This window comes from Mobula hypostoma, chromosome 18 (genome assembly GCF_963921235.1).
Source record: "Mobula hypostoma chromosome 18, sMobHyp1.1, whole genome shotgun sequence".
NCBI classification, from domain to species: domain Eukaryota; kingdom Metazoa; phylum Chordata; class Chondrichthyes; order Myliobatiformes; family Myliobatidae; genus Mobula; species Mobula hypostoma.
In genome coordinates, this window is record NC_086114.1 from 20425342 (window position 1) to 20448390 (window position 23049).

Here is a 23049-nt window from a genome sequence, read left to right on the forward strand (position 1 = left end):
TTTTTCAATGACTTCTTTGTTTCACCTTTTCCTCTCTCTTCAGCTGAACTTTCATGTTCAGTATTTCTCTGAAGACACCGTTCAAAGAGCGACTGATTTCACAGGCCCCATCTTCACACTGAAATTCAGTTTGAACCGGGTGAACTCTGTCAATGTCCCAATCTCTGATCTGCCACTCTGTGGTAACTTCTGCATTCATTGGTGTGGATTCCTCATTTCTTTTAATCTCCTTAACTCCTTTTTTGAAGATGCTTCTCAGATTGATTTGGAAGCCTTTACAAAAGGGAATTATTTGGAGTATTTTCTGGTTTTACATCACCATGCCTCTTCAACCACAATAATCCAGAATTCCATTGTCTCCTTTGACATCTGCTTTTTATAGGAAATTGTTACTTTCTATTTTTATACTTATCGAGATCCCAGCCTCTTTTTCTCCCTTTTATCTTTCCTGTTTATCTACATTTGTATTAAGGGATTTACGGGGATGAATTTCCAGCTGTACCAATATCTGTCAGTCCATTGTCCCAAGTCTATCCTTATTCCATTATGGCTAGTTTAAACAGGCCATTTGGCCCATTGTCCTTACTAACCAAGTTGCCTATCTGAGCTAGTATATATTTTACTGCATTTTACCCAGTTCCTCTAACCCTCTATATCCACGTTCCTATCCAAATGTCTTTTAAATGTTAGAGTTGTCTCTACCACTTCCGCTGGTAGCTCTCTACTTATACCCGTCACCCCCTGTCTGAAAAAGTTGACCCTCAGGTCCCCTTTAAATTTCCCCCTCTCACCCTAAAACAATGTCCTTCATTTTTAGACTCCCGTACATGGGGAAAATAGGAGTATGACCATCCACCTTATCTATGCCTCTCATAATTTTTAAATTAACTGGAAGGTCATCCTTCAACCTCCTATACTCTAGGGCAGCGGTCCCCAACCACTGGGCCGCGGACCGGTACCGGGCTGCAAAGTATGTGCTACCGGGCCGCGAGGAAAAGATACGATTTGGCGATATGAGTCAGCTGCACCTTTCCTCATTCCCTGTCACTCACTGTTGAGCTTTAACGCACGCGAGGTCATTACCTGCGCGTCATCCATGTCAGCGTGGGAAGGAGATCAACTCCTCGAGCTTGCAAATGATGATGGGTTGAAAAGTATGTTTGACATAACATCTCTGCCGGCATTCTGGATCAAGTCAAGGCTAAATATCCTGAGATAGCCACGAAAGCACTGAAAACGTTGCTTCCATTTCCAACATATCTCTGCAATGAATGCAATGAAAACTAAATTGTGAAATAGACTGGACATAAGGAACCCCCTTCGAGTATCGCTGTCTCCTATCACCCCTCGATAGGACCATCTTGTTGCAGGGAAACAAGCCCAGGGCTCCCACCGATTCAGCGATATTGGAGTGTCGCAATGATTTTATATGTTCATAAGGAGAAAATACGTACTGTGTGTTTAATATCCAAACGTTACTTAAAATGTTATGATGCTATTGACTTATTTAACCATATAACAATTACAGCACGGAAACAGGCCACCTCTGCCCTTCTAGTCCGTGACGAATGCTACGCTCACCTAGTCCCACTGACCTGCCCATAACCCTCCATTCCTTTCCTGTCCATATACCTATCCAATTTTTCTTTAAATGACAATATCGAACCTGCCTCTACCACTTCTACTGGAAGTTCATTCAACACTTACTTCAAGCTCCCCTGTCCTCCCCTGATAATTATCTTAACGCTATATTCATGCAAGGAAAATATGCACAGTGTGTTTAATATTAAATTTGTTAGATAAACCCTTTTCGAAACGAAATTGTGTGTATTAGCCACTTATCACCTATATTCCAGTCGTGATTAGGATCCCCCCCCGAACAGAATCACCAAAAACGATTTGTAGAAAAAAATTGGCACGTACATGCATGCGCACTGGCACCCGCGCAAGGCTTCATGGTCATTGTAGTCTTTCCTGGGGTAAACACAACGTATTTGTCCGTTGGCAATGCTACCCCCCCCGAAGGGTCGGCCGGTCCGCAAGAATATTGTCAATAATAAACCGGTCCGCGTTGCAAAAAAGGTTGGGGACCCCTGCTCTAGAGAAATCAGTTCCAGCCTATCCAGTCTCTTCTTCTAACTCAAGCCTTCCGGTCACAGGGAGAGTGTGTAAACTCCACACCAACAGCACCAGGGGTCAGGGTTGAACTGGGGTCATGAGTTCTGAGTCCGTGGACAGGGAGCAGTTTTATGCAAATTCAGCCCATGAAACGCTCACCCTAACCACCTAGTTCACTACATATCCTTGCACATGCCTTGTGTTAACCTGTTTATATAAGATCTTTCTCATTAATCCCCCTCCAACCCACTCAAAATCCCTTCCCCAGCCTGAAACCCACTTCAGATATATCGAACATTTCAAAGCTCAGCTGTCAGCAGTCTCGCCTTTCGGGGTTGAAAGTTGTTGTTCTGGCATGGATAACTTCACTCACCTCAACTCTGAACTGATTCCACAATCTGCGGTTTACTTCCAAGGACTCTACAGCTAACGCTCTCGGTATTATTTAATTATTTATTTGATTGATTGATTATTTTTGTATTTGCACAGATTGCCTTCTTTTGCAAATTTGTTGCTTGTCAGTCTTTGTGTGTAGTTTATCAAAGATTCTATTGTATTTCTACTGTGAATGCCTGCAAGAAAATGAATCTCAGGGTAGCATATGGTGACGTGTATGTACTTTGATAATAAATTTATTTTGAATGTTGATTGAGTCCCTCTCCAGAGGGTTGGTGACAAAAATGAGTGCAGTACGAGGGGAGTTCAGCTTTGCCAGTGGTGCCATGGCTAACCCACAGCCTTCTCAGATGAAAGTAAATCACAAACAATAGATTGTTTGCTATTTGTGGGACTGTCCAGTGTGCTAATTGGTCACTGTATTTCTCGTATAACTACACTTCAGAAGCACTTCATTAGTTGTTAAGGCCTCAGGGTCTGAGGTTAGCTGTGGGCTTTGTTAAACCTGGGGTGTTTCCACTGATTCACCAAAAATTCATGAAGGGTGCCATAAGAATGTAAGTGCTTTATTAGATTTAATGACACAAAATAAATGTTGATTAAAAAAGACTTGGGAGTTTTTCTTTCAAGTTTGGTTTTGTAATGAAATTTGGGAGAAGATGGCATCCTCTCTCTCTCCAAATCTGAGGAAGATTTGAAATGGGGGAATTCCTGGCGTCAAAAGGATCTCCTCCATTGAGACCAAGGATGGGGCGGAGAGAGGAGACTGGAGATGCAGGCAGTGGAAAGGGGCCACGTTCTAGTGCATCACTGTGGTGCGTGGTGGCATGTCATGACCTGGTGGCCAGGAAACAAACATTGCTGCTGTTTTCAAGGTGTTTTGAAGCACAGATTATTATAATTTGAAGTTCAAGAGTAGCAGACACTGCCCACGGCAAAAATACCTAGCATCTATATATGGACTAAACACCAGTTCCATGATGCTTTTACTTGCAAATGTTACTGGAACATGAAATCAATAACTTCTGATGTCAGAGCCAAATGCCAGGAGTAACGTGTCAGCCACATGAGACACATAAGGCTTGGTGTTATATACTTGCTTTTGCATGAGGAGGTAAACTATGCGCAGTTAAGGCACCATCACTAAATTGCCGGTACCTTCCACAGGTGTTATAAGAACAACAACCTTAAATATCAGGAAGGAATTACCTTGTATGCTTTGAAGGAGAAGTCTATAAGGCTGTTGAGGTCCTGGGGGAGGAATGGCGTGTTATGGGTTGGTGTTGGTGATGGCAGTGGAGGAGAGACAAGTGCGTTATGCTTTCAAATCTAATCCAAGCAGGTCACAGGTATACGTCTTGTACAGGGACCACACAGGAGACTCTCTTCAAGTACTCAGTAACTCTCTGTTGCCCAGTTTGCTTCCTTGCTACCAGCAGTTTCATGGACCCTGCCCCATATTTCCCCACCTATCTTCGGGTCTTCATAAATCCTGGGAAGAAAGGGGCAAGGAGAAACGGCAGAGGGTGATAAAGGGCAGCACAGTAGCGTAACACAGTTACACTGCCAGTAACTTGGGTTCAATTCCAGCACTGTCTGTAAGGATCTTGTATGTTCTCCCGTATCCTCATGGGTTTCTTCTGGGTTGTCCAGTTTCCTCTCACATTCCAAAGACATATGAGTTAGTAGGTTCACTATTCAGATGTGTAATTGGGTGACAGGGGGTTCATTGGGCCAGAAGGACCTGTTACTGTGCTGTATCTCTAAATTACTTTCTGCAGAGTCCTGCATCTTCACTGCTGTTTCCGTAACTATTTTTGTTTTGACCGGTCTGCTTAGGGTTGTTAGCCCGAACTGAACCCCTCGAACCTGGAGCACTGGTGGACCGCTCTTAGTCTGGCCTCTACCCTTTGACCTGACTTAACAAGAATCAAAGTACAAGACCCTGACTCCAGCCAATATCGCTGTCCGGGTCATTGAGGCACGCAATCCTCCAAACCCTTTGTGGTCCTCTTGAGGGTGTATCTCTAAATAAATAAATGGCACCAGCCCAGTTTATAGAATCATACAGCACAGAAACAGGCTACACACATAAAAGTTGCTGGTGAACGCAGCAGGCCAGGCAGCATCACTAGGAAGAGGTACAGTTGATGTTTCAGGCCGAGACCCTTCGTCAGGACTAACTGAAGGAAGAGTGAGTAAGAGATTTGAAAGTTGGAGGGGGAGGGGGAGATCCAAAATGATAGGAGAAGACAGGAGGGGGAGGGATGGAGCCAAGAGCTGGACAGGTGATAGGCAAAAGGGATACGAGAGGATCATGGGACAGGAGGTCCGGGAAGAAAGACGGGGGTGGGGTGGGGGACCCAGAGGATGGGCAAGGGGTATATTCAGTCTGTTTATTTTATTCCTACCTGCTCCCAGACTCTAATCATTGTCTGAATTTATAGCCATCAGTTAACCAACTTAATCTTGATGGTGTGAGGGAGGCAACTGAAGCACCAAGGAAATCCCTACTGTTACAGAGAGAGCATGCAGACTCCACGCAGTCAGCACTAGGCGTCAGGATTGTTGGAGCTGTGAGGCAGTAGCTCTACTGACTTTACTTCCTTGCCACCCATAGTGCAGCAACCTCACACCAGCTAGCTTTGAGTGGACCCCTTCCATCAGCCTGGGTGGGAGGAAAATGGGATATCATCTGTTGTCACTCGTTGAACAACCAGGTTGCTTTTTCATGGGTTGCAGCACTCCTTGATCTTCAGCTGAACTTAAATCTCTGAGGAATATTCACAATTCCAGAGTGTTAGGAGGTACGAATTTACCTCTGTAAAGTAAGAAGTTGATGTAAATAGAAACACTAAGCGGCTTAAGGTCATTAGGCTGGGTAATGATGTGCAGGGTTCATTAATCTCATCAGAAGAGGACATCACACGTTAAGTGCTGAGAAGCTGTTTCGACAGCTGGATTGTTTTTGTTTGACGAGATTGGCCACTTAGATTGGGATGAGGAAAAAAATGCCTTCACTCAGGAGGCTGTGATTCGTCAAAGGTTCTACCCCAGAGGGTCAAGGATGGTCAGGAATTGGAGAGATTTGGGAATCAGGTGGGGAAGCAGACTAGCCTTGATGTAATTACAGGGTGGAGCAAGTCCACAGGGCTTAATTAGTGACTGCTCCTCATATTTCTCATGTTCTGATGATTGTTTTTAAGTTCAGATGGTTTAATACAATTTCTACATAAATTGTTCCAAGAAGTTATAACGTCAAATGCTGGGTGTTGCTGGGTAGGACTGGGTTATTATTAATGTTGTTCATCAGCTGTTAACGTTTAACGGTCATTGCACTCTGAAATACACAGAGCATTATGGTGATGCAGTGTGGAGGAGAATTCGCCCTTCTTCACTGAAACACCATTCACAAAATTTAGCCACATTCGCAGGGAACACTACTATCCAACCACTGATGTTTGAGTCATGCAGGGTACCACTTTCTCCCTCAGCCCAGGGCGGGAATTGCGTTATCAGCACTGCCCCCTTTCTCAGAAGGGCAGTCCAACCACACTCTCAGTTTCAGGCACTAAATGGAGGAAATAAATATCATAAAACAAGCACTTTATTTAGTTTTGTTTTCGTCAGCTTGGTTCTTCCCAGCACACAGGTGGTTGACCCTTCAATGAGGGTGCCTCAAAGCTTAGAGAGCACATTTATTTTTCATTATCAAATTTACATAATAGAAGATTAATTGGGCTAATCCAATAACACGTCATACCCAATTAGACTAATAGTTTTACTTGCCCAAGTTCAATAAAGCAGTCACTTTCTGTTATGCGGGAGAATTAGCTGATTTTTACATGTAGATGGGAGTTAATGAAGGCAGTTTGTACATTTGGTATTCCTGATCAGCGAATTATGCTACCCTTTAACTTTCATTACTGCCTGTCAGGTTGGCTCTGTGTCACTTCAGGTCTGAACCAGAAACGTGAGTGCACAGGAAGGTGCAGTGTGCAGGGTGAAGTGTGCTGTCAAATTTGCCGTTTACTGCATCGTTCAGAACCCCAGGATAGGACAGCACAGAAGGAGGCTGTTTGGCCCATCATGCAAATCCTAGCTCCTGGTCTGACTGCTCATTTTCGGCATGGCACGGTAGTGTAGCAATCAGCGCAATGCTTTATAGCAACCAGTTGTAAGGTCGTGGTTCAATTCCCACCGCTGTCTCTGAAGAGTTCTGCCCGTGACTATGTGGTTTCCTTCAGATTCTCTGGTTCCCTTCCACATTCCAAAGACGTACTGGTTAGGATTAGTTGTGGGAATGTTACGGTGGCAGGGGAAGCGTGGCAACACTTGTGGGCTGCCCGGCACAATCCTCACTAATTTGGTTTGACACGTACAACGTATTAAGTTATATGGTTCAATGGATTTGTGATAAATAAAACTAGTCTTTCATCTTTAACTTGACGTATAATTTATTTCTTTGCAAGACACTGTTCTGGCCAACCCAAATGACTACTGGAATCTGGAGTAAAAGTGTAAACTGTTGGAGGGTCTACTTAGGCAGTCATGTTGTACCACAAGATCCAACGAAGTATTAATGAGGTAAATAAAGTGGGATTTCTATTTGTTGGTGGTTAGAATCGCGGCACTAGTGAAAGCATTCAGCCCACTATCTATCAGGTCTTGGTAAGGGATAGGGGCTGGCGGAATGTTGATTTGGATTCCTAAATCAGTGTGGCTGTGGGAGTGTGCACATCTTCCCAAAGGAGCAGATGGAATTTCAGACTAAATCCTAATCTGAAAACCTAACAATGCTTTATAGAAACATAGAACATAGACCACCACAGCACAGTACAGGTTCTTCAGCCCACAATGTCATGTCAACCTTCACTTAACCCTTCCCTCCTACGTAGCCCTCCATCTTTCTATCTAAGAGCTTTCTAAAGGCATCCGTTAGTCTTGCGAGACCATGGATCTGCGCCTGGAAAGTCTTCACACTCCAGGACGCAGGCCTGGGCAAGGTTGTATGGAAGACAGGCAGTTGCCCATGCTGCAAGTCTCCCCTCTCCACGCCACTGATGTTGTCCAAGGGAAGGGCATTAGGATCCATACAGCTTGGCACCAGTGTCGTCGCATAGCAACGTGTGATTAAGTGCCTTGCTCAAGGACACAACACGTTGCCTCGGCTGGGGCTCGAACTCACGACCTTCAGATCACTAGTCGAATGCCTTAACCACTTGGCCACGTGCCCACAAGAGCTTTCTAGCTATCTGCTTATCTAAGAGCTTCTTAAATGTCCCTAACATATCAGCCTCTAGCATCACCCCAGGCGGGATGTTTCATACACCGACTACTCTCTGTGTAAAAACTTTCTATACTTTCCTCCAATCACCTTAAAATTCTACCCCTTGTATTAGGCATAAAGCCTAGTCAACAAATTCATAAGGACAATTTATAAATTCCTGAACCTCAGTTTTCAAAAGTTCAAAGTTAAAAGTGAATTTATTATCAAAGTACATACATGTCACCATATACAGCACTGCGATTCATATTCATGCAAGCACACGCAGTGAATCCAATACCCTGTTCTGTGTGTGAGTGATTAAATGATGGGAATACATTGGGCGCCAACAGAGCCACGCATTAAGAAGTCCTTTGGTTAACTGTTTCATGGAGAGTAACAAGTGGGGGAGGTAGTCGTGTTTCCAGTCAGGAAATGCTTCTCCATTCAGGTGTGTGAGATCAAGAATACAGAAGAGGGAGGTGGTAAATCAGTCAATAAGAACAGCAACTTTCATTTATACAACAGCTTTAACACAGCAAAGCGTTTCTCTGAAGGAGTCAATTAAATAGTAATATGTTGAAATACTGAGGCAAAGAAGCAACAGAACAGATAGGGTCAAAAGCTTGGGGAAGATGTGGGATACAATAAATGCCTTAAAGGAGAAAAGGGTGGCAGAGAAAGTTTGGGAGGAAGTCAGAGTGTTTGACAACACGAGTTGGAGTTGGGGAAAATTTCCAATATTTTTCATTGAAGCTTCAAAATAGAAAAGCATTACAGTTTTGATCAACAGTGAGTCAAAAACCTTCCTACGCTTATTGTAAATGGGGGAATTTTGAGATAGTCCCTATCGTGGGTGTTCTGTTGTTCTGGCTGCCGCTTACTATCTAGGAGGTGCTAGAGAACATGATCTTTCTCAAACAGCGGAGTGCAGTCTCAAACCTGTTGGGTTGGTTACTTCGCAAAGGAGGCAGTAGAGGGGCGAGTAAAAGTGGGAGGGGCTAAAGTCTTATTTACAAAGTCTGGGACTATCTCACATACAGTCAGTACGAGCAGAGAGAGAGAGAGAGAGAGGCAGGGTAACCCCACCGGGAATTTTTGTTTGGGGAAGTTAATTTCACTTCATCTGTGGCTCCCGGAGCAAAGCGTGTTCAGTGTCTTACTGAGCCACAACGGAGAGACAAGTCAAACCTGTTACTGCGGAGGATGAGGGTAAGGATTCGTTTTCATTCGCTTCATGTTTGGGTACTAGCGTTAAGTCCTTCAAATTTTCTTTTCAGTATTCAAACTTCTTATAAACAGAATCTAACCCATATACCCCTCAGCGTTAACGTCTGTGTCTCTGGTACACACTGTGATCTCTCGTTTGGTTAATGTGTACTCTATGTTCCTTTGTACCAGTTCCTTATGTATACGGTAAACACTAAGCATTCCAATCTGGAGCCGTGTGCTCTGTATGTGTGTACAGATAGGGCAGGGTCTGTTGCCCTTTCCATTTGTTTTAACATAAAGAATAAAAATTAGGCAGGTTGTAAAACAGGTGCATTAACTAAAGACTCCATGACAACCAAAGCTCCAAGATTAACTACTTCTGTATGTTGGTTACTGGGTGAAAGGAGACTAGTTTGTACTTTACATCTGTTAGCTCCGGTATAAACACTCAGTAGATGTGGATGGGTTTTCCCCGCCTTCTCCTCCGTACAGTCTCCTGTTTGTCCCCGTTGAAACCCCCTATACATGTGGTGAAAAGATCGGTCCGAGAGAGTGACTGCAAAACTGAGAAAAATCATCACGGTAAAGGCACCTGATCCAGGCTAATAATCCATTGCGATGGCGGGGGGGGGCACGGCACTGTCAGAGGTGTGACCTTTCTGGTGAGACGTTAATCCGAGGCCCTTTTAGATGGACGTGTACGATCCAGTGGCAGAATTTTCAGAAGAGTACGGCAGCTTTGTTGCTGTTGCTGGTCCGTACTTAGTCCTGGAAAACAAAATGAAGTAACTAGCTCCTTAATATAGTTACTGCATTGGGGATCTTGCTGAACATCATAGGGTCTGCTGCTTAAGTGCGGAGCTGGTACAGGCCGCCCAAATAGCAGAACTGTTAATTCTCCCGCTCTGTTTAACTCATTGTTTGCTGGACTGGCGTCCGATGTGCTCAGTTCCCAGTTCCTCTCAGTGTCGATAACTGGGTAAAGGGTTTGTATTACTGTCCCGCATCACAGCCCTGAGTGAGCTGGGATCGGCCGCCAGCTTCAGTCACTGTTTACAGTCGCTCTGTCAGCTGACTGGTTCCGAGAATGCTAGTGAGCAGGTTTGGATATATTCAGTACGAAACTGTGAACCGATCCCCTCAGATGGAACTCCGGGTCGAGAAGAAGACTTGCGTTTAAATTGTGCTATCTCAGTCTTGGTCTAACTCAAAACTCCTTCCTTCCAATGAGGAGACTGCAATTGCCGTTGTGATGTGGGGAACGTAGCTAATAGCACAGCAAGATCCCATGAACGCAAGTGTAGTCATGAGCAGTTCGCGCGTGCTCTCACTTTGGTTTGATCCAAGATTCAAGTTTATTTGTGTATCAATATGAGCCAGAACATCAGGGAAACCTGTACCTCATTCAAATAGTGTCACAGGGTAACCGAGCTTCAACAATGCAATATTGCATCGCACTGCTGTCAGTCTAAATCGGGGGTTCCCAACCTTATGTATGCCCTGGACCCCCTGCCATTAACCGAGAGGTTTGGGAACCCCTGATCTAAATGCTGTGCTGATTCCCAGGTGGAGTTGAATCTCACAATTTTATGCTATTATTTAATAGTGTTAATGGTCTCTGGCAGATAGGTTGGACTGTTGATCTCACAGTCCATCTAGTCATGATCTTGCACTTCATCGTTTACCTGCACTGCACTTCCTCTGTAGATTTTATACTTTATTCTGCATTGTTACTGCTTTACCTTGTTCCACCTTAATGCACTGTGCAATGATCTGATCTGTATGACCAGCGTGTAAAACAAGCTTTTCGCCGTATCTCGGTACATGTGACAATAATAAACCAAGACCAATTCCAAAGAAGCGAGCTGGTGGTCAATTATACTGTACCTGATCCCAAACACCGGCACGTGACCCCCTCAAAACCTTGAACACTCCCCACTCCACACACCGCACGCAACTCGGATTACAACGCCCTGCGTTCACAAATTGTTTTCAACAAAGGGTTACGGCACACCAGGTGCTGTGCCATCATTTTTGTTTTTCTGGAGCAGGCTGCGTACGCCGAGAGCATGTACGTGTAATTTTTCTCCAGCCACCTCCTGGCTTTGCCAAGACGAAGTGAGATAGTTGTGTATTTTTAACTTGCTGCATTCACAAGATATTTGACGAGCTGTGGGCAACGTTCTGGAATGTGAATGAAGCAGACTTTCTTCCTGTATTGGTCAATAGAGGATTGAAAAGTAATCCGGCTGTTTTTCTTTTTATTTGCCCCTTTGTATTTCCACCAAGACTGGAAGATGGTCAATGTCGTGGCATGGCATTGGTCCCATTGTACATCTCTGTCAACAGACACATAATTCCAGCCCTCCCTGTCCTTCCTTCACTAACTATTCTGAGTTCAGTCAAGTGGCCTTGACTTAATTTTATTCCAACAATTAAATGTTGAAATGAAAGTTCACCAGTACTTTGCACGTTCTTCCTGTGACTGCATGGGTTTCCTCCAGGTGTTCTTGCCTTCTCCCAAATCCCAAAGCCATCCAGGTCAGTAGGTTAATTAGTCGCTGTAAATTAGCCCGCCCAATACAGAAGAATCAGGGGAAGTTGGTGGGCAGGTGAGAGAGAACAGATCTCAGGGTGGAATGGGATTGCTCTGAGAGCTAGTCTAAATCTGATGGGCCAAGTGGCTTTGTTCAGCATGTATGTATGAGTGAGGGCCGATGGGATAGTCTGTCTGCAGTCCATTTGGTTTAAGCTCCACTGGTGGGCTTTGGCTGATGGTTTACAGCTACCTGTAATGGAACAACAAAGCCTCTCATGACTTGGACAGGAGGCTGGTGAAGATGGTGTTCTATAAACATGTTTGTACAATAACACAATACAGTTTTATTTCCAGGCTTCTGTGTTCAGTACACACTCACTGTGCATTGGAATTGGAATAGTCACTTCTTGTTGGGTCCTGATACAACCGGATAGTCAACAATTAATATCAGATGTGGAGCAGTTGATTTTACTGTGGAAATGGAGAGGGGAATAGGTTCCAAACTGAATGTTTGCCGGGTCATGTCTTGCTTGAGGTATCACTCAGTTTGCAGCCCCTAAGAGAGGTGTCCTGTTGGACGTCTGTACTGAAGGCCATTAGTGCTCAGAATGTGCTGTCCACTTAATCCCACCCATTTCTTGTTACCCACTAAAATCTTTCCATTTTAAGTGATATAACCAGCCCTATGATTTGCGAGGGTTTGTGCTCACACTTACTGGCATAGTATTGTTCAACCGCTCCGTCAGATACTTGGATGTCAGTCTAGAAACAAAGCCTTCCTTCACCCACAAGGGGGCGCCCCAGTTGGGCAGCGAGCTTTATGTCCAGAGGGTCGCAGATTCCATTGTTAATTGGGAAGTGTCCTATTTCTTTAAAAATTTTGAGGGACTTTCTTTTTCACTTTTTTTCAGCACTGGGCTGTGGATCAGGAAGTACTATTGATGAGGTCAGGGTTGCTGCTTGTGTAGCCGAAATTGTTTTCTTTAATCTGCCCTATGTGTTGGCTCTGTGTTTTGGTAGTGGGGCTTTGTATCCTGTTGCGCAGAGCACACAATGCAGGACTTAATCCCGGCTGATAAACAGGGCCAGGGAGTGGTTTGGGAATCATTGTGTTATCCAAACAGGGCTTGTCCTCTGGTGTCCAGGCAGGGTTCTATGGGTACTTTTGTAAAAGGCACACACTCACCTTTCTCTTCAGAATATTGGGAAAAACCAAAGCTCTCTTCAAAGTTGTTCCTGCAACCATAACATGTAGCACTTGTACAGAGCAAGATCCCAACACAGAGCGAGAAGCACCCAGATAACCTGCTTAACTCTGAGAGAAAAGCACAAGGACAGACTACTGGAAAGCAGATTAAATGCAGTGCATGTTCTTGACTTAAGAATTGATCTGATTTCTTTACAAGAATGCACTTTCCTGCACCTGATTGGATATAAATTTGATGATGTTCCATTGATAACCACCTCCTGTCTATACTCTATATTATATGGCAGAGAAAGAGTGCCAGGGGTGGGAGAGGGGTGGCACAGGTGCCTACATTGAGACACTAGGCAAAAAAGCTTGATTCCAAACAGCTGGTTTATTGACCATTACAGAATGTCTCTCAGATATCTCCTGCTCTCTCCCCTTTCCCTGCCCCCTTCCCACTCACAGTCCACAGTCAGAATCAGGTTTATCATCACATATGTCATGAAATTTGTTTTTTTTTGTTGTGTGGCAGCAGTACAACACAATACATGAAATTACTATAGCACTGTGCAAAAGTTGTAGGCACCCTAGCTATATATATGTGCCTGAGACTTTTACACAGTACTGTATAAGATTTTTTTTCTAGTAACCATGTCATTGAAAACTTCTCTGCCCAAGTCTTCCTTGTCACCTAAACCTAATTTCCCATTATCCTCATGCCCTGGCTTCCAGTTAAACAATGCCTGGAATTTTGTGTTTTGTTTCCATCCTTGTTTGGAAATCCTTTCATGGTTTTGCCTCTCCCTACCTCCATATTCTCCCTGCCTCACATCTCCATTCTCATCCATTGTTAGCCTCATGGATAATCCCTGATTGGAATGGCTTTTGCTGCCCAGATATTTGTTTCCAGAACACCCCTCCCAAACCTTGCTGCTGCTGTGACTATTTCAGTGAAGCTCTTGCTCACCTTCCTGTAACATGGTCCATTTTTTTGTATATTAATGTTCTTGTCAAGCTTTCGTGTCATCTTCTGCAATGGACTTTTGGACATGAATATGAGTTGCCCTCTTGCCCTGAGACATGAGTGGAGGGATGTGCTTCTCGTGTACTATACATCAACAAAGTGACTCAGGAACTCAGTCTCCAGTGTGACTCAAAAATCAGCCTGCCCTTGTCACTCTGGCGCCAGTGCTTTGAACTGAAACTGTAGTGGTTGTTTTACACTATGATCATAAGACCATAAGATATGAGCAGAATGAGGCCAGTTGGTCAATCGAGTCTTTTTGCCTCTCAATCCCATTCTCCTGCTTTCTTCCTGTAACCCTTGACACGTCTTTGAAACTAGAACCCATCAAACTCCGCTTTAGATATAACCAATATCTTGGTCTCCATAGTCATCTGTGTCAATGAAATTCCACAGATTCATCACCTTCCTGCTGTAAAAGTTGCTCCTTATCTCTGTTTTAAGGGGGCGTTTTTCTATTCTGAGGCTGTGTCCTCTGGTCCAATACCCTCCCTCTATTGGAAACATCCTCTCCTCGCCCACTCTATCCAGGCCTCTCAATTTGTAGTAAGAATTAATGGGATCCTCTCTTTTTCATCTAAACTCCAAGGAATGCTGGCCCAGAACCAATCAAATGCTCTTCATGCATTAACTCTTTCATTCCTGGGAACCTCCTCTGGACCCTCTCCAATGACAGCACAATGAGTAGTCTATGAACAGCAGTCAGTGAAGGCTTGACCAACAAATAAAGGTTATTAGAAAGTGCAGGAATAGTATCCAAAGGCAATGGGACTCAGGTAGTGGGATGAACCAAGTGAGAAAGGCTTGGCACGAGACACCTGCTGGTAAGAGTTAGAGATATAGACAGTGGTGAAAGAGTACAAGTCATCATTGTCTTAGCCAGGAGACTGTAGGAAGCAAGATGGTAGCCATTGTCTGTGGGAGCTTTCTGTGTACAGGTTGACTAGACGTCTTCCTACATTTACAAGGCTCTTGGATATCACATGGAAGCTACAAAAATGGAGGGTCATGGGCTATGTGGGAGGGAGGGATTGGATTGATCGTGGTGTAGGTTAATATGTTGGCACTGCTGTACTGCTCCATGGTCCATATACAGCGTTCTTCAACAACGAACATACCCTCTTACCGCCCCAATGTATTGATATGGATGGCATCCAAAACCAAAGTTTTTTTTTATTGTATGTGTGACAATAATGAATGGATTTCCAATTTCCAGGCACATTTGTTCATTGTCATTGGGAGCTGCTTGTGTAATTGGCTGCTTAGCTTCCCTGCTTCACATTTTCGTTTGCTGTCAAGCACTTTGGGTCTTTCCAGGTCACGAGTGGTGCTTCAGAAAAGCAGGAGTTTCTCGATGAAAGGAGGAGTGAGGCAGGCCTAAGTACTGATGCTTTTTCTTTTTTTTGTTTCTCTAGGAAACTATGCCCCAAACACCAATTTTCCCAAGCATGCTTGGTACCAGTTGTAGTGGACATGTGCAGCCAGACATGGAGGAGAAATGCGGAGACCCAGTTTACCAGGATGGCAGCCTAGTGTCGGGGTCCCTCGAGGTACTGATTGAGCACCTAGTACCCACGGTCGATTACTACCCTGATGTAAGTATTCGGCATGGGTTAATCCCCTCATTTCTTCATCAGCTGGAGGTTCTGTTCCTTTAAGTTAAAGAGATTTAGATCATGGCTATGTTGGTATCAGAGTTTGAGTTGGTGACAGGAAACAATTTGGATGAGAAATGGGTGACCTTCCCCAGGATAGTTCAAAATCAAAACTCTGCGGATGTTGAAAATCTAAAATAAAAACATAAAAAGCTGGAATCTATCAGCAGGTTAGGCAGCATCCATGAAAAGATAAACAGGGTTAATGTTTCAGATTGAAAAACCTTTTTTCACAGCTACTGTGACCCAAGTTCAATCCTAATCTGGGGTGCTCTCTGTGTGGAGTTTGCATGTTTTCCATGACGAGGGATTTCTTCCACTGCTCTGATTTCCTCCCACATCCCAAACACGTGTGGGTTGGTAGGTTAATTTGCTGCTGTGAATTGCCCCTAGTGGTAGAACCTGGGAGATTTGGTAGGAATGTGGGTATTTTAGAATTAGATTAATGTAAATAGCTACTTGATTGGCACTGACATGATGGGCAGAACAGCCTCTGTCTGTGCAAGACTTTGTCCTGTTAGATTATCGAAATTATTTACACTGGGGTTGCACGTCAATTAAAATCCTGCCCAGTTTGAAACTCAGATGATTGTGAAACTGGTCACTGAAAGGATATCTGTTCCCTTCTCTCCCACACAGCGGACTTATATCTTCACCTTTCTCCTGAGTTCCCGGGTCTTCATCCACCCTCAAGAGTTGCTGGTGAAAGTCGGGCAAATCTGCACCAAGCAGCTGGAAACAGGACTGGAGGCAGATAAGGTACAGAACAGAGCGCGAGAGCATATTTCCCCTTCAACCGTGTCTTTAGTTTTGTCAGAGGCAGGAACATGCTTGTAGCTAGTACTGTCCCAGTGTCAGCTCCCCTGTAATGGTATTTATCTGAGTGATTGGTCCCAGTTCGTAAAACCATAGGAGCAGAATCAGGCATTCAACACTTTGAACTTGCTTTGCCATTTGATCACGGCTGATTTATTATCCCTCTTAATCTCATTCTCCTATCTTCTCCCCGTAACCTTTGACGCCCTTACTACTCAAGAACATATCGAACTCTGCTTTCGATATGCCCATTGACTTTGGCACCAAAGCCACTTGCGGCAATGACTTCCACAGATCCACCACCCTCTGAAATGCCTCCTCCTCTCTGTTCTAAAGGGGTGCCCTTGTAAAGGGTCATGGGGAAATGGCAGGTAGGTGGAGATGAGTCCATGGCCAGATCAGCCATTTGATCATGGCTGATTTCTCATCCCTCTTAATCTCATTCTGCTACATTCTCCCCGTAACCTTTGATACCCTCACCAATCAAGAGCGTATCGAACTCTGTTTTCAATATGCCCAACAACATTTTAACCTACTCTGAGATCAACTTAACCCTTCCCTCCTATATTGTTCTCCATTTTTCGACTTCCTTGGGATATTCATTTGAAAGGCCTCGGGTTTAACATTTGTAAGCCTGTGTGGCTTTTGTTTTAATCCAAATTCCTCTCTCCTTGCCAATGACTTAAACCCCAGAAAATGAAAGATGAGAAAGAGACTCCTAGCAACAGAGCTCCAATCTTGCACACGCTCAGTGACGGGGCGTGTGAGGAAGGTTTCATATGTGTTTGTGACAAAGAGTCAAAACGCCTGCGTCGGCAGCTAGGAGTGTGAAATCTGTCAGCTCTGATGAGCTCACTCGCTGGGAATAATCTGAGAGACAGAAATGTTGGTTTCAACAATGTCCTTGCAGAATATGGAAAAGCTCTGCTGGGTAACAGAAGGGAGCTTTAACAGTTCTTGGGTTAGATCTGTGCCTGCCTCTGGCAGATAGCTGTGAGTCATCTGTTTGTGTCTCCAGTATCCCAGAAGCACACAAAAAGAACCTGCATTGATTTGCTCCTTTCACATCCCTTCTAGCATCCCAAATGAAGTAATCGAGGATGTAGCTACTGTTGCAACGCAGGACGCGGCTGCTGATTTATGCACAGCAAGCTCCCAAGAGCAGCCATGTTAATGGACAACTGGCTGCCGTGCCTCCTGCAGTGGCCACTTCTCCAACTCCCAGTTGAATAGGGTGGCATCGTTACCGTGATGCTTTACAATGCCAGCTGTAAGACCAGGGTTCAATTCCAGCTGCTGTCTGTAAGCAGTTTGTTTGTTCTCCCCATGACTGTGTGGCTTTCGCCCAAGTGCTCTGGTTTCCTCCCACATTCCAAACAGTTAGGGTTAGCGAGTTGTGGGCATGCTATCTTGGTGCTGGAAGCTCGACTACACTTGCGGGCTGCCCCCCAGCACATTCTCAGCGTGCGTTGGTTGTTGACGTAGATGACACACTTCACTGTGCTTCTATGTTTTGACGTACATGTGAAAAATAAAGCTCATCTTTCATCTTTAAATGCTGGGGTTTGACGTTGCAATTCACCAGTGCTCAGGCAGGGCATTCCTGACCCGAATCATTTGCCGTATTAATGAAAAGAAAGCATTTCCTTCATGTCGCTTCTGGCTCTTTTGCTCTGTGGCCTCTGGTTCTTGGCACTTGTGCCAATGTACATAGTTTTTTTTTCCCATCAGCTCTCTCTAAACCCTAAGGACCGAACAAGGCAAAGATATGTAAAGTGATCAATGGGAGGAGTTAAAGGAGGAGGGAGGAAGAAATGCTTACAGAGATAATTCCAGTGCTTAGGATAAAGTTAGCTCGAACATTCAGCTGTCACCTCTCAATTGTAACAACATAAAAGATGCATCTTTAAATTTATGACACAGTTGCAGTTCAGGTTTACCTTTACAGGTCTTTTAAAGACTCATAGACCACTACAGTACAGAAACAGGCCCTTGGGCCCATCTAGTCCATGCCAAACTATTATTCTGCCTAGTCCCTATCATTGTGCTGTACCTGGACCATGGCTCTCCATTACTGTACTCATCCATGTACCTACCCAGATTTCTCTTGCCTGTTGAAATTGAACCTGCATCCACCACTTCTGCTAGCAGCTCGTTCCATGCTCTGAGTGAAGAAGCATCCCCTCAGGTTCCCATTAAATATTCACCCTTTACACTTAACCTATGACCTCTAGTTCTAGTCTATCCCAACCTCAATGGAAAAAACCTGCCGTACCCAGTATTGACAAAAACCCTTTTCTATTTATGTCATAAACATGAGAGTCTTAGCAAATGCTGGAAATCCAAGTCTTGTCATCACTTGACTATATTTCTAATGTACAGAATCATCTGTATTTACGTAGCGCTCCTCATTTTTTTACGACACCTCCAAAGAGGTAGGTGCTTGGACCATACTGTCAGGGGAGGTGATAGACACATAAATCATAGAAACACTTAAAGAGGAATTTAGACAGACAAAAAAACATGCAGGAAATTACAGACCATATACAGGCAGATGGCATTAGTTAGGTTGGCATCATGGTTGGCACAGGTATGATGGGCCGAAGGGCCTGTTTCGTTGTTCTTTGCTCAAAGAGATTTAGAGAGTAGCTTTTCAAAGAGTAATCATTGTTGTCATACAGAAAACATATCAGGCAATTTACACACGCCTTCAGATAACAGTGCAATAATAAGCAGATTGACTTGCTGATTGATAGTCGAATATTAGCATGACATCAAGAGGAATCTCCCTTTCCCTTCTCGGTAATGCCATGGGCTCTTTCACTTCCTCCTGTAAAGTCAGACTATGCTGGAGTCCCGGACACCATATGGGATTTGATTTTTAGCATCTCCAACACTCCATCAGTCCAACGTTGAAGTATTGGCCAGAATTTATGTGTCAGTCACTGGAGCAGAACTCAGATCCACAACCTCCCAACCAGAGAGTGCTGGTGACTGCGGCCCTATTGACATACAAATCAGCTTTAGTAGAATGAGGGTTGAATTTCAAGATTAAATATTTACTCTCTAGTCTAACCCTCTCGCAGGGATTGTAGTTTATTTTATTAACTTCTGTTGATTCCCAATGCCAATTTGTCACAAATCAAAGGAGGATTAAAAGGCATTCCTTCGTGAATCCCTCATTTGATGTTCTCATCTGCCCCTTCAGTGTTCAGTATCCAGATACAGGTTGAGGTGAATATTTGCCAGCATTTCTCGCCTGGCGAGAATCCACAGCTGCTTGCAATGACGTCAAAGTGTTGTGAACATGCAGTGCTCTGTGAAAGTTAATCAAGGCACGCTGCCAACATCAGGCAGCTTTCTATATTACAACAATACCCTCTGGCCCACGGTGATCTCTGCAGTGATAAGAGACTCGGCCCACAGCAGACAGTACCTATGGCAGAATGCATCTGTCTAATCATTTCACTGCCCGTTGCCCTGTTATTAATCAGACACAGTGATTCATGCACTGTATAATGTTTGAAACAGGTTCATGTGCTTGAGGACGATTGCATGCCTGTGCACTGGAACTCAATATCCCTTTCTCGTGATATACTGCACATGCACAGAAAGGTCACCTGCCTCCCAGGATGCCTTCGACTCTTCAGCATTTGCGTTCCCTTCGGGATGTTTTTAAAGTTTGGAATGACCGAGGTGACTGCAGAGGTTTTTTCTGATGCACTAATGGGTATAAGCCCTTCAAGATGGCTTCATAAATCTCTTTAGGTCGGAGTAACACATACAAAATGCTGGAGGGACTCAGCAGGTCAGGTAGCATCTATGGAATGGAATAAACATTCGACATTTTGTGCCAAGGCCATTCATCAGGACTGACCCTGAGAATGTTTAATTGTTGAGAACCAGTCAGATAAATGATTGTGAATCGTTAAAGGGTAAAAGTTGTTAAGAAAAATGTATTTCAAATAGGTCTAGAACTGCAGCCTTGTTGCTTGTTATTCCTTTGCAATACATTTGTGGTCTTACTATCACACCTATCCCCCAGACCATCCCGAGACCTCTGATCTCCTGTGCATTTAGTCTACACTGCACGCAGATGCTCTTAGTTAGTTTGGCCGTATGTTAATTCTTAATGCCTTAGTATTGCCCCCTCCTCCCCCAGTTTTTGATCCTTCCAAAATTTGGTTTGCTATCCATGAAGCCTCTGATATGTTTAACTATGTCAAAGGTACCAGATCTGAGCACAGTGTTGTCATGAAATTAACCTCCTGACTTGTTGTCTTACAGGCGAGGGTCAAGGAATTTGTCCCAAAGATCATCCAGCTTCTGACTGAGTGGACAGAAACATTCCCACATGACTTTCAAGATGAGAAATCGATGAAAGAGCTCAAGGACATTACTCACCAGATAGCACAGTGCGATGAGGTAAGGGAAAGCAAAAGGCCAAATTTTCACTATTCATGATGTGTTTATTTATTTTACTTTATTTATTTTTTGTATTCAGAGATAACAGCCCCTTCTGGTCCAGTGAGCCCGCACTCCCCATTTACTAGCAAGTGAGCTGTTAACCTACTAACCCATACATCGTTGGAGTGTGACAGGAAACCAGAGCACCCGGAGGTCATGGGGAGAAGGTACAGATTCCTTGCTGACAGCAGTGGGAATTGAACTCTGATCGCTGGTGCTGTAATAGCATTACACTACTGTGCCACCACCAACCCTCCCCCACAGAACTGGAAGTCTCCAATCTAGACATCAGTGGAGAGTTCAGTCTTTGATTATGTTCAGAGATTGATAGATGTTTTGATACAAAGAAAGGCAGGGGAATCAGAAATGGTTCTGGATTTGTAGTAGATTGCTGAGATCTTACAGAATGGCAGAATACACTGAAGGGTCCAAATGGCCTTCTCTGACTTCTTGGGTTCTTGATTTAATGGTCTTCCTACATTTTGAGACCTTTTGGTGGAGTATTTTCATTTCCATGCATTAAGCTGCTGTATATTTCACTTGGGTCCCAGTTTAAATTCAAGGGCAGTGTTCTGTGGAGACAAAGGATATGCTGGATCAATGTCCTTAAAGAAGAAGATGGCAAAGGGATATTTATGAGAAGCTAGGAGGGTTTGCATGGAGAAATGGGAGATGGTAGGAATCGGGAAAGCCCTGACTGAATATGTGTAATCTGAAGGGCCAGTGAAGGTTGATTCTACTGTAACTTTCTAAAAATGAAAGGGATGGATACCTGTAATAACAGAGGTTTTAGGATGTGGGGAATGAGACTAATTGGATAACTCAAACAACAGGAATTCTGTAGATGCTGGAAATTCAAGCTACATACATCAAAGTTACTGGTGAACGCAGCAAGCCAGGCAGCATCTCTAGGAAGAGGTACAGTCGACGTTTCAGGCCGAGACCCTTCGTCAGGGTCCTGACGAAGGGTCTCGGCCTGAAACGTCGACTGTACCTCTTCCTAGGGATGCTGCCTGGCCTGCTGCGTTCACCAGCAACTTTGATGTGTGTTAATTGGATAACTCATTTGGAACATTGACACATGCCCAGTAACTAATGGTCCCCTCAATCACTAAGATTTCATGATATTGCTACCAAACTCAGATTCTGAGTGAAGGTACAACCAGGCTTTCATTTTACTGCCAATCACGTTGCAGCAAGAGCAGGACAAATCATCCAACAGCATCTGACCTCTAGTTCCCTCAAGCCACCCCTTCTCATCTCTGCCAAGATCAATTCGCAAACCTGCCTCTGCAGTCTAGTAGACTTGCAGTACCTCTGTCCAGGAGAAATCCAATTGATAATTCCAGCAGTGATTTCCAGTTAACTGAGCTTGAGGATCAGCTGCTTGGGGAGGGAGCAAAAGGTTGAATAAGTTGTGTTTTACTAGACTGTATTTTTCTCTACTTTGAGTGAACACTCTTTCACTGCATTCAAGTATCCCCAGGCTAACAACGATAACATTTAATAATGAAGCAGGGAAGAAATACATCAGCACTATATACACAAGTGGAAATTAAATCCATTTCCAGGCAGCCCAGCAGGCCTAAAGCCATAAATTGTGAACATAAAAGCAAAAGAAATAGAAACAAGAGTATGCCATTCTGCCCTTCACTCATGCTGTTCCATCCAGAAAGATCTTGACTGACCTTTTATCCTTGGCACATTTTCCTGCAGTAAATTCATGTCCTTAATATCTGAATTCTCATCTTAGTGTTCAAATCCTTCCATGGTCTCTTCCTTCCCGATCTCTGTAGCCTCCTCAATCCCTACAACCTGCTTAAACCTGCTTCTTCCAGTGTTTGTCTTTCTACCCAGTATTGCTTCAGACAGCCACTGGTGACTGTGCCTTCAGATGTCAAGTTGCTGTGTTCCGGAGTTCCCTCCATTAATCTCTCCGCTCTCTCTTGCCTCTTTTATAACTTTCCTTAAGACTTATCACTCTGAGTTCTAAGGCCATCTGCATAACTCATTCACTATTTGCTCCACAATGTTCCTGCAAATCACCTTGAGTTATTTCACTTCGTTAAAGAGACTATTTAAATGAAACATTATTGTCAAAACAATTTTAGATAAACACTTGAATTCAGTTTCAGATTAGGGGAGTCCAGGCATTCTAATGTAGAGTTAGTGTAGAAACCCTCTGAAATCTATAAGTCTAGGATGTCAGATCATAAGAGAATAAGACATAGGAGCAGAATTAGGCCATTTTGTCCATTGAGTCTGCTCCGCATGGCTGATTTATTTTCCCTCTCAACCCCGTTCTCCTGCCTTCTCCCTGTAACCTTTGACACCCTTCGTATTAGACCATAAGTATTCAAGAACTTA

General features: G+C 44.0%; 1 protein-coding gene across 5 annotated transcripts in view; it reads left to right on the plus strand.

Annotated features, from left to right (window-relative positions):
• Nucleotides 1-23049, plus strand: part of LOC134358371 (ras-GEF domain-containing family member 1A-like) — a 330060-nt gene that overhangs the window by 290976 nt on the left and 16035 nt on the right. For 4 of the 5 annotated variants that reach the window (XM_063070525.1, XM_063070529.1, XM_063070524.1 and 1 more), the window contains 3 exons: nt 15160-15339; nt 16039-16158; nt 20503-20640. In XM_063070525.1, the coding sequence (XP_062926595.1) occupies nt 15160-15339; nt 16039-16158; nt 20503-20640 (438 nt within the window). Of the gene's footprint in view, nt 1-8821; nt 8993-15159; nt 15340-16038; nt 16159-20502; nt 20641-23049 lie in introns of those variants that run through there. The other variant, XM_063070527.1, reaches the window with a different exon arrangement.